The 13196-nt window shown below is 35.4% G+C and overlaps 1 protein-coding gene across 12 annotated transcripts in view; it reads right to left on the reverse strand.

Annotated features, from left to right (window-relative positions):
* Window positions 1–13196, reverse strand: part of SLC4A10 (solute carrier family 4 member 10) — a 181171-nt gene that overhangs the window by 68364 nt on the left and 99611 nt on the right. For all 12 annotated transcript variants that reach the window (XR_014694506.1, XM_084524194.1, XM_084524193.1 and 9 more), the window contains 2 exons: window positions 8317–8455; window positions 284–444 (listed from right to left, as the gene is read on the reverse strand). Coding sequence is in view for 11 of the 12 variants with exons in the window: in XM_084524194.1 (XP_084380320.1) it covers window positions 284–444; window positions 8317–8455 (300 nt within the window). In the remaining variant the exon portion in view is untranslated. The remainder of the gene's footprint in view (window positions 1–283; window positions 445–8316; window positions 8456–13196) is intronic.

Genomic DNA, 13196 nt, shown 5'->3' on the forward strand with positions numbered 1-13196 from the left:
CTATCTGTTCTACTGAAATATATCCTTAATGTGCTCTCTGCTCCATTTTAATTCCCTTCTTATGTAAGAACTGATTCTGAATTAGCAAAAACTGAAAATACAAAAAATAAATAACACTTATCTGTTGTGCCAGATTTTAGATTCTTATTTAACATCCAATAAAATATTTCCAAGGGGTTTCTAAACTGAACTGATCCTTATGTCAAAGCTTTCTGGTAAACAGCATATTACTTGACTTTTATGGTTAATTTTCATAACTATTAAATGTAGCATCAATACATACCTGCAATTTCTTCTATGGAGTTAGCTCTCATGTCCAACAAAACTGTGCCATTCAGGATACAGCTTCTCAGCTCAAACAAGCTATGAAGTGACAGTGTGGCAACATAGGGTTTGCTCCACCTCTCTCCACCATCCTCTACATCTTCTTCAAACTTTAACCACCTGTGTAAACAATCAATTTTATAACTCTACTATGCATAAGAAATGTAATATACATTACTGCCATGGGTACTGTAAGAACACTGTTAAACATGTCACAGAGACAAAAAGAGAAGCATTTTAAGAAAGAATTCTTGTATTTTACAAAACCTTTGAGTAATTCTCCAGCAAAAAAGTATAATACTATGATGGAACAATTATGAAAAGGATAGAGGAGAAGAATTTCTGGTAGAAAAAAATCAAAAGCTATGCATAAGAAACACAGAACTTTCTCCATTTAGTTTCCACTTGGGACTAAACACAAAAAGAAAGTTTCTAATTTAATCACAACAGAGTAAAGAGATATTGTTCATTTAAAGTAATGTGTATTGACATATTGACACTTCATGGAAACTCAATCTATTATCAACACCATAAGCTTTTCACAAAAGACACTGATAAGAACTGTTAGCCTGTTAGTTACTTAACTGCACTAAGCCATTCAGCAAAGGCAGTAAAATACCATGCATAATTTAGGCTATTTTTCATTTAAAAGTTCAGTCAGTTAAAATGAAAACCTCACAGGCACATACATGCATACACAAATACAAACAGTGTAAACATTTGTGTACTGTCTTTCAAGTCCCAAAATATGTGCCTTACTTGGTTAAAACTGGCACCTGAATACCTGAAATAGCACTTTAGAATCCAGTAATATCATCATACCTATTTTGAGTCTCATTTACCTCTTCTCAGGTTCTGTGTAAATCTGGAGAGACTTCAATAAAGTTAAAGGAGACATGAAACTCACATAATGAGATCAGTCTTTTGTTATTAGACAGCTAAAAGAACTTTCTTGTATTTTTTTTTTTAATTGTTTACTGATAAAAATTACACTTAAAATTTTCAAAGAATACTAAACAAACAAACAAAACCCGGAGAAGTTGGTTGATATATGCAAAACTGTTTTAAATTAAAGTTATTAAGTCTTTGAAGCCTACACAGATGTTGCTGTATGGAACCATGCAGCCTGCCAGCTTGGCAAGGCTTAAACAGCTGCAGCCACAGCAGAAGCCTCTTTCACTTGACAACAGCAACAACACTTGCTTATTTTATGTGGACCAGGCAGCAGAGAACTAGAGAAGAGTCTCACAGCTTGACAGTACCTTCACACTTGTTTCTAGACAGCAGGGAAGTATAGACCTTAAGACCTCTAAAGCAGAGCAATTTCTAGTGTTCCAATCCCTGCAGCCCGGTGACAGGAGATACATCTGTCCTCTACCTTTCCTGCCCCACCTAATTCTGCTCCTACCTCTAAAATCTGCCTGTGTACCCCTATTTTATATTATACTTTCCTCCATGCAGTCACTGTGTACCAGATTCTTCCCCTTCTGTTGTTAACCTGGAAGTAGCTACCACTTCTGTGACCCACTCATCACCAGCAGGTTGCTACATTGCTGGTGTGCTCCCCTGCTTCTAACTCCACCAGCTGCCTCCAAGTGATTCATTTCTCCATCATGTGCATACATCATTTGCCCTCTTCTCTGCTCCTACGAAATCTCCTATCTCCTGTTCCTAGCTGTATTCTCCTCTTCGTGTTTAAACATTTTTCTCTCCATTTCATCTGTACTGGCCAGTTGCCACGTCTCAGCTTTGCCCATAAGATGCTCCTCTCCATCAGACTTCTATTCTCCACTTTCTTCACTGCAATCTCTTTTCTCTCTCCAAACATAGCTGGGCTACCTCCTTTACCTTTTCCATTCTGCAAGAGAAACAGCAAGAAGGACACAGCACACACAAAAATTTGCCTCCTGAGAGCTGAACCGTGAAATTAAAATTGAGTTTATAATATGCATGTGCAAACAAGGTTTTCCACATGGATATTCAAAAGCAACATCACTACTTTAAACACACATTAATACACCCCACTGCTACCAAACTCAAAGCCATGATTTGAGGAGATGAGATATAACAAGTCAAGTCAAGAGAATTACAAAGAAGTCAGGTGGTGAGGGAGGGTGTTCATTTTGCAGTTGCATTTGAACTTCATAAGACAAGGCTGCTCCTACCTTATTCAAGGTGCCCACATTTCCAACCTGAAAATGAGCTAGACCTCTTTGTGGCCACAAAATTCTAAATGTGATGGATTAATTGCTTGCTAACAGTCTGTAAAACATCCACAGTTTTCCTTCTCATCCCTCTGTTTCCTTTGTTTCTAATCCTTTTAGGAGTTTTATAAGATTACTATCTTTGTTCTTGGGTATAACCAATTCTTTCTAGTGTACAATCGTTTCATTTTATGCTGATTCAAACAAAAGATTAAAGATCATGCTACATACATACTAAAAACAATGATCCAAGCATAGATTTTTACAGAATCTGATCAGGAATCTCCTACTGTCATTGCCTTCTGTTCATGTAACTAGTCTTTAACACTGCTTATCTGATTATACCGCTACAGTCTGTCCTATTTTGAACATACTGACCAATGCCAAGTAGATTTGAAATGACAGATAAAAGACAAACATGTTCTTAAAAGTTTCCTGAAAACAGGTGACTGAACAAAAATAGGCAACCTGTTCAACTTTATAACTAGAGCTCATATCTCACATAACAAGAAAAGTTGAAATCATGACAACAACTTTAAAGTTTGTAGTGTTAATCAAACAGGAAAGTTCAAGCACTGCATTAAAACCCATAGGGAACTATTACTATTGCTCAAACAATTATTCTTGCTATAGTGATCAAATCCACCTCAGTTAATCGATTTGAAGAGTATTAATTTTATGGGTTGCATCCAGTTTCCTACTGTTACTAAAACTTACGTGTTTTAACACATAATCCTACATTTTTACTTAATGAGCTAACAGTCTAATACAGAAACATAAATCATACCCAGCTGAGAGAATTCTACATTTGGACTACACCTATTTTAAGAAGTGTTACATAAGTTTATTCATCAAGTGAAAATCATGTTTATCACCTTTTAGCTTTTCAGAATTATTCCTGTTATGTCAGATAATTCTTTTTTAACATATCAAATGAGAAACAGCAGCAAAGTAAATAAATCTCTAACATTACATACAGTCATTCAATACTAACTGTTCAAGTGTTCTGTTGTGTTGCTTTGTTGTGTTGTTTTTTGTTTTTTTTTTAATCAGAATAACATTTCAACAACTCTCTGAACTCATGCACAAGATTCTACAATACAAATGGCTTTGAAATTCAAATCCAGGCATGGATCCTAAGTTTGTCAATTTTCCACTCTTCCGAGTTCTTAGACACAAAAAAAAAAAAAAAAAACACCTTACTTCTGCAGCTCAACTCCACATATTGATATGGTTAATAAATAAAAGCCTTTTATAATTTTCCAGAAAACCCCATCTGTATATTGAGCTCCATGTCATGTATACCATGTGCTTGGAAAATATTTAGAACTATCTTGATTTGGTCTGATCATGGAACATTAGCTTCATTCATATGATGTCTTCTGCTCATAGAGATATATCAGTGGAAGTCTCGTAGAGGTATACCAATAATGAGGTTTAGTTCCTCTGTTAGCATATTTGCTGGAACAAAGCATTCCACGGGAGTTTCACCAAAGTACGTTATCACAGAAAAATTATTAAACAGATATGTGTGTATACATATAAAGGATCTTCTACAGTCATCTCCACTGTTTTTTCAGGAGTCAATAAAAGAGCGTGCATACTTCATTGTAGACTTGGTTACAACATTTTGGTGCGTAATATGAAGTGGGTGAAGTTTGAACACAACCTATTTAATAGTCTGTTATGTTTGCAGCAGAGAGCTGGAGTATGCATTCACTTAAAACCCTCTCAAGACTCAATGCTAGTAGCGTAACCTTACAATCTGTATCAACCTCCACATAAGCTTTTCCCTGCGTAGGCTACTAGAAAATGAACCAAATAAACAAGAATGTCAGAAACAAAAATGGAAGTGACAAACCAAAGGTTTTTTTGACCTTGGAAGGAATTTTTGCTCCATTTGGAGATGCTTTTCACTTCATACACCTGATCTCATCCATTTTCTGATCATTTTCAATTTACTGAACAGTTTAGTTTCTAAACTATGAACAGAGGTTTAGTTTCATAACTACTCTGCAACTTCATTAAAATACAAGGCTAAACGCTTTCTTCTTGGTTCCAATGCATCTATTTTCCTCATTGCAACATATTCATGTCTGTTCTGGAAATATAGTGATATTCTCCTGAAATTTTCATTTGATATTAGCAGGTAATTGAGACACAGCAGTTTGGGTAAAACTTGCTGGAAATTAGCCATTACTTTCCAGCCATGACAGCAAGCAACCATAGGATAGGTCTGAACATGAATTTCTTTCTTAATGCCTGTAATTTTCAACTGCATTACTGTATGTACAAAACAAGACAAACCATTGTCTCTTTACAAACTTACTGGAAATAGGATATAAAGGATATACACTATACATCATGCATTCTCTACACAATCATACAGCTAGGCAATATATAAAAATTATTAAATCAGTAAGATTGACTATTGATTTTAAAAGAATTATGTTTCCTCTACCTTGACATCAATTAATACAGAAGAACTTACTAATTTTACCACCTCTATACCAATAGAACCAAGATATTTCCTTGTGCTTTATGACTAATTCCATGGATGGGACAACTTAAATCAGATCATTGAATGGAGTTGGCTATAGCATCAACATACTTTTTTTGCCCCTACTAATTCACCTGCAGGAATACTTTTGTTCATTAGAAATGTTAGTCAAGAATTGGAAACTGAAGAATGTCAAACCTATATACTCCCATGTGCTTGGGGGTGGGGAGGAAATCTACAAAAGGACTTACTCTTCCAAACAAATGAAATAGGAATAGAGCACATTTACATAAAGAACACCAAGTTTCAGTCAAATCTTATCTACAGCTCCCTTTGATATGTTACTATTTTGATCAAGCGAGAACAAAATGTCTCAAATAGTTTTACAAGTTTGCTCAAGATACATATATATATATATATGTATATATTTAAGGCTGAATTGTTCATGCAATTTCAATCAAACAGAAAAGAGGAACATATGGATTAATTGCATCAGAGTTGATCCAACCCCTTGTTCCAGCAGCACTTGGTGAAATTAATATTGAACCACTTATTAACATCACTCTCACTAAACACAATTAATGACTGAGTCTCCCTCTGTATCACTTGCCTTTGAATTAATCTACCTGGAACCCTGTCCAAAACCACATAACAGAACTTACAAATACTTCTAGTGGTATTTTTCACACAGATGGATAAAGTATAATGAAGATGGTAGAGCAACAAACTCAGTGTTTATCCTTTCCACAACATGCTTTTAATCAAATCAGTATTTCTCAAGTCTTGGATCAAGCACTACTACCAAAAATACTTTACTGAAAGTACTTTACAATAGCATAGATAATTCCAGATGAGTGTTCAATTCTATGTCCTACACAGACTTAAATATTTCCTTACCTGTATTGGAAACACTGCTTGTCATGCATACTAGAAGATTATTTATCTTTTTTGTACTGGCACCTCATTGTTATTCTGTTTTCTACTCTGTACATCACCACTCCTTCTCCCATCTCCAATGTATTAGTTGCTAAGTATAGTATATGATCTTGCATGTTAAACACAATCTCATTTTTACTACTGTACTCGAAGTCATCCCGTTCTTTGTATTTAATAAGACTAATTCTTTCTGTTCCTTGTCACTTTCCTCCAGTTTCATCTTTCAGCACAACCTGCTGCACCTCTTCAATTAGCTCCTTACCCACTAATATAATTTTTATTAATTAAATTGTCTTATTGCAAATTCTGATTGCTATATCACATCAAATGCTCTACTAAAACAAATAAATCAGATCTACTGTTTTTCTTGTAAAAAAAAAAACATTTTTTTGATTAAAAAGCATTATTTAGTCTGACTTGATACACCACTGAATTGTACTTTATGCAATTTTCCATTCAGATCCAAGTCTATAATTATTCTTTCTTTCAAATATTGTTCTAAGCCTTGCATACTTCTGAAATCGCACTAAAAGGCCCATGTTTGTTCAGACCACTTTTCTGCTTTCTTTAAGAGTGTTGCTGTGTTTGCTGTAGTAGAAAACCCACCTGATAGATTCACAGAAAGACAGAATTTGCAATACTCATTGTACTTACTCAATGAAATTCGTGTTCTTTCATCTTTCTAGAATGGAAATTATCGCACCCTCTGACTTGAACAGATAAGGCACCTTGATGCTTGTTTCCATCTTGAATTTGGTCATTTCATTGCCATATCCTACTTTTCTAACAGTAAGCCACCCTATGTCAAATGCTGTCCAAGATTTTTGGATCCAAATTAAAAAAGACCATTTATCTTGAGCAGCTTTTTCTGCATGGCAGCCCCACTCTTCATCTCATTTGTAAAGCTAAAGATTTTTTTTCCCTTGTTTATTTATTATTTATGTTCAAGGTCTATATGCCAGTCCTCCAACTTTCAGTACATCATGCACTTTCTGAGCTCCAAAATACAGTTTTCTTGGCTGTTTTTTCCTCTCCAACAACCTTAGCTTATTTCTGTTTAACAAATCTTGATTCTTTACTTGCCAAATTACAATAGGAAGAGCTATCCTTACAGATAGATCAATCTAAATCTCTTTATTTCACCTATTTAAGCTCTATTAAAAGGCTCTCACCTTTTAAGCTCTATTTTCATTAGCTATTTAAATTAATGAAAATGGTTCTAATTTGTCCGAAACACAGTTCTTTGGTGATTTGCAAAAGGAATTTTTGGTTACACTAAAAAAATTGTTATTTACATGTTAAAAATGACATAACCCATTGGTATTTTTTATCACTATATAAACTGATACCCTTCTTTGAAGGGGTCCTATATGTCCCTAATCATTATGAGAATACTGCAAATAATTACCTTGATTAGATTTTCTCTCTCTGAATATTAATAAGATTATTTAGGAACACTACTACACTAATTTTATAGCACAATCCCCACATGAGAATTTTCTACACATAAAGATTTATATTTAGCTTCTGTCCATCCCTCCTATGAACACGTAAGGGAAGAGAAGGTCATAGAAAATTTTGTGGCCCTCTGGGAAAGTAGGAATTTGCAGTAAAATTAAAGGCAAAGCGAACAGCCCATGTACATAATTTCTTGCAAAATCCTTTCAGCAATTCCACATTTTTTATCCTACTGTAGCCAAAGGTCTGGTCCACAGATTTCTGGGCAACTTTATGAGGTATTTAAATTTCTAAGAAGGACAGTGAAATTAAGTATATGTGATACCCCCATTTAGATGTCAGAGGAAATAAGCATGCAAAAACAAATTTATTTTCCAGTATTAATGTATTTTCAGCAAAAATGCAATCTAAGCAGTCTTGTTACAATAATTTGGCAGAAGCAAAATAATCCAGCATTGAATATCCGAAATCTCAAAAGTAACTGTTCACTGTTAGAATATGTGCAAGTTTTGTTGCTCCAGAAGTAATGTTATTCCTGCTTTAACCTTTCATCAGCTTCTTGAGGATTCAAACATAATATAAAGTTTAAAAATATATTAAAATAATGAGCTAAAGTATGAATAAAATCAATAATTCATTATTTGTATAGATAGTATGTTTATTTTGATTTTTCCCTTGATATTTGTTCTGACCTATATTTAATAAATCCAGATGAAAACATTTGGCTCTGAAAAACAACAAATGCTGTAATAACACTAGCAGTTTAAGGATTAAAATTATGGTTTTATTTAAGCTGTATATCCAGAATCTGTTGCCACAGTTTTGAAATCACTCTTCAGAACACCAGCAGCCAATAGCTACAGATAATTTTTAACAAATCATGTAAACACTTACCTTGCCGTTTCCCTCCACTCAGCATCCTCTCCTTCACGCCAACAAATTTCATCAAGCTCAGTAAAGAGATCATGAGGAATGTGCTCCTCGTCATCATCCTCTGTTCCAAGAATAAACTGCACCCTTTGTGATGGAGTATCTGGGAGAAACATAAAAGTATCACTTTTTTTTTCCTCAGAGAAAGCAAATTCCTAAAATCTCATAAGATTATTGAGACTCTCTCTGACTTGACTTGCTGCTACACACTAAACATGATTATACTTATATTATAAAAATATTTATACACAAACTCTTTCAGATTCAGATCTCTATTTACTGTAGTGGTCTAGTCAGCAAATTAAGTAAACTCATCTAAATATGGATGTACAGAAGTACTGAGTATTAGAAGCTGAAATGGTATCTCAGAAAAAAAAAAAAAAAAAAAAAAAAGCCACATTGTAAGTCTGTATCTATAGACCTAGCAGAGCACACAAACCTGGCCTACTACATTTGCATTCTTTGTTTTACCTAGCAGGAGAAAGAATCCTAAAGAAACCTCTCTAATGTCAATATTTAACTGGGAACTCCAACCATCACTTGACCCTTTTAAAATGGTTGTTTCAGATGAACAAGCTGTTTATCTGTCCCAACTTCCCCATTTTGTTCCTCCTGTATCTGTCTTCCCTTCACATTTCTATCATTATTTATTTTACTTCATAATCCTTCACTTCAGACCACTTCAAAGACATACTATTTTTCTTTCATATTACTCAGTAAATTTCCAGAGCTCACAGAACACTTTAATATGCCTTATATTCAGCATTCACAGCTCAAATGTTTTAAGTCTAAAAAAATAATAATTAAAAGGAAAACAAAGAACACTTATTTGGTTATTTAAATGAAAATCTTAGACTAAGAAACTCAGGGTGGAAACCACTCCCTCTAGAAATATAGTTATTTTTACTGCTAATAGATTTTAGATTTCTGAGAAGAACCATAAGTCCTTTGTGACAGCTGATAGGGGCCAGGCTGCCAGTCAACCAAGAAAATTAATATGCAGCAGAACAGCTCAGCAATTCCTTGAACACTGTCTAAATGACGTTCTGTTTTACAACTATATTTGTAAGACAAGCTACACTATTTCCCATCCAGCAGCGAAGAGCATCTCTGAACAGGACACTCCAAGTCTTTGTATTTTGGAAAAACTCAGATGATACAACTCGCTGAATGTTGAAGAGCAAATACAGCACTAATCAAAAACAATTAAATGTCCAACAATCAACTTGTTGATTAAATTCAACAAGATACCTCTTTTGTAATAGTAGTAAACTTACTACACCAATGAAACACCAACAAGACAATGGTTTTCACTTGAGGTTTATTCTCCTTAGCACAGTGTAAAAATATAGTATGGTAAAGCCTACTGACTTTTTCCACAAAGAATGGAAAAAACAGGGTGAGATATAGGATAGTAGGAAAAGAAAGAGATAGGCTCAAATACTACTAAAAGCTCTAGAGAACAGAGCTGCAGGTGGACAACTAAGGGGATGGAAATTACTTCTGGTAAAACCATTAAAAATTGGAAGTAATCTCCACTTTACCCTTTCTTCTGTTGCTCATTTCTCTCGCTGTTCTCTCCTTTTTTCTTTAACAACATTTCAAGCTTCCCACTATTCTAGACCCCTTTCCAGCCTCTACCTTTTTTTTTTTTTTTAATATCCTTCAGGATACATATTCATATCCACATGTTGGTACATTCTAGGTAAGGAAGAAGTAAATGCAAACATCAAGATGTGATCTGAGAGTAGGATGTGCATTCTAGTGAAGAAGTATGCAATTTGTTAAGACCATTTCCCCGAAGGAAAAAATTCAATGAGATCTGAACTTACAAAGGACAAGCACATATGACTAGTGACAGACCATAGAAAGCAAGCTACTGATAAAGAGCTGGACTGCAGTGAGAATATGAGAACAAGCCTTGCGAAGAACATCTCGTACCCTTGGTAAAAATCAGCACTAGGAACTAATTTACAGCAACAGCTACTGCTAATAAATGAGTAGAGTTGTATAGCAGAGCTGCCATTTTATGACAGTTGTGATACTCATGCAAAGGCACACTTTCAATGTGGGAAGGAAAGCAGAGGATTTCTGAATTCAGGTAAGTAGCAACAATACCTTACTGCTGTGGTTTGCTCTGAGTCTTTCACTGACATATAGCTATTCTTCTGACTACAGTTAAAAATTGACATAAATATAAAAAATACACAAAGTTCTCTTTTACTTGTTAACGTATCAATGAAACTAACTGCTAGATTCTGGATATCATTTTTGCTTCGATTTGTATTTGCTTCTGAAACATGCAAACCACAGCTTAGTTTTCAGACAAGTTGGAAACTGAGAAAAAGAAGTTAGGTTTGTAATACAATAATTTTATTTTAAGGACAAAATTCTAACAGAATTAAACAATAGCAACATGATAAAAAATAGATTTGTTGGTTCTACTTCTAAAACTGAGTTAACAGGATTACACGTGAGTAATGCCAGATGGATTTGGCTCTTATTCATGGGAGTAATAAATATCAAATATGTCATTCATGTGTTATACATAAAATGAGTAATGTGTGATTCAAAACCAATATGAAAGGATACTTCTATTGCTGACTGTCAAACTGTGATAACTTAATCCTCGGTGTAAAAGCATAATATTTGCAAAATAGGACACTCATTTTTTTCAAGTCTAGGAAAACAGAAACTGGTTTAAATACATCACTCCTTCAAGTAGTAAAGCCAGGTTAGAAAAAAAATCTTCATTTTATTAACCATACTCTTATAAAGAAATGAAAGTAATCTAGACTCAGCTAAAATGAAAAGAATGAATGGAACTAATTTGTTAAATTATTATTTCTAACACTGTAGCCATTTTATAACAGAGCATAGAGAAATAAGAATCAACATGAGTTTGAAGTTGAACAATAAGCAGCTGGTGGTTCTTCCCAAGTAAATGGCTCATCACCAGCTCAGGAAATCCTTCAGAACCAGCTAGGATTGCACAGAGAGCAGTCTGAGCCATCTAAGTCAGGAAAAGTTGAAGCAGCTTTCTATTTGCTGTTGCTCCACCAGCCCATGGGAGCCCTCTGCTAATGCTCACATCACCCACGTAGCACTCACACAGACACCCAAACCACCTCTGATACCTCAAATTCAAAACCCACGTGAAAAACCTAGGAATTCCAAGTTTAAAAATCTGTACCTTCACAGCCCTATCGAAAGCGTAGAAATTAAGAAGTGGATACAGCATTGTCAAAAGCACCAATTCACTCACGCTGGGATTCAGTACTGCAGAAAGGAAGTGAACCTGACATACCACTCAGTACTTTGATTACCTTCAATGTAAAGTCATTAACATCCCTAAGCCAAAAGGAAGATACAGACATGCCAAAAGAACAGAGCTGGAAGCCAGAACTGCTAATAATTTAATTCCCAGACGACAACAAGTAAAGCTGCTTCCTGGAACAGCACCGAGTGCAGGCCAGGAGGAACAATGGCCTGTACTGCCATCCTGCCTCATAAAACACACATCGGAAAGAACCATGACTGGCATTTTCCTCTTTTAAGCCACCCCAACTACAACCATACTTCTTGATCATCACAGCTCCCTCTTGCCTTAGGGAACAAGGTGAATGCAAGACTCGGGGTGGGATCAAAAAGAATCATTTTTAACCCCTCCACATAAGCCCGGCCCAGAAAGAGCCTGCGCCAGCTCTCCTCTCAGAGTGAACCCCTCCTCAGAGCGGAACTGCACGCACTGTGGCCAACCCATGCCACAAACAGAAACACAGCTTTGGGTGCATACCACATGTATTCCACATTTTGTCCTCTACTCTTGATTAACTCTAAAAAGGGTACAAACATGTATTTCTGGGAATACTTACTCTATTGCCTCACTTATCAGAATAGGATTCAGCATTTCTAAGCCTGTTGGGAACCTGCGTTCCAGATCAGTATTAACAGGCTAATACTTTCCATGGGGGTCAGTAGAGGAATGAAAAATTATTTTTCTAAACTAGGAAACACACTAAACATTGAAATAAAGTTTACATTACAGAAATTTGCATAAGATAGTAAACGTCATAGACAAGATTTAGTTATTGCCTCATGCCCTTGTGCGTTCTCATTAAAGCAATATTAAATACACAAACATTTTTTTGGTTGCTCTCTGCATATGACAGGCTGCAGACAGGGTGTGAACTGGTGTAACATAGTTGACACGGACAGCAATTCACCTCAGGTGAAGAGGAGGTGGAGTGAAAAATTCCAAGGATCACAGAAAAGACAGCAGCACCTCAGACACAAACATTCCTTCTCCTCCTGCTTGTGCTCACCAAGGAAGCAACGGATGGGGGCTCTCCCCCCATCTCCATCCAGTATGGATGAGACTTTGCCCCAGTCAACAAATGTAGGGATCATAATTATTTTTTTTTTACTTACAAAATATGGTAGGGAAATTAAAAGAAAATTTACATTACTAAAGTACTTATAAAATAGTAAACACACAACACACATCTGAAAATCTCTTCAAAAGATCTTAGAAACCATGTTAGACTGGGAGAAACTATATTCCCCTGCTTGCTTCTCTGTTTTCAGGAAACTGCATTTTCCTCACATTAATCGTTTCCATTACCTCAGGGCTGTGACAAATAATCTTATCTTTTGTATCTCACAATACGGACAATCCCCAAGCTTCTATTTCTCCTCTTTTCGCTAGACTCTTTAAACTACTGTTATGATACATTACTATAATCCAGATGTACTGCAATCTGTTCCCTAGCTGCCCAGAGATTCAAACTTCCAAGTTCATCCTTTGGCAGACAAAGCATATAGTTAAGGGTAGGGGAATTCTC

Source organism: Aythya ferina (genome assembly GCF_964211825.1).
Source record: "Aythya ferina genome assembly, chromosome: 6".
Classification (NCBI taxonomy): domain Eukaryota; kingdom Metazoa; phylum Chordata; class Aves; order Anseriformes; family Anatidae; genus Aythya; species Aythya ferina.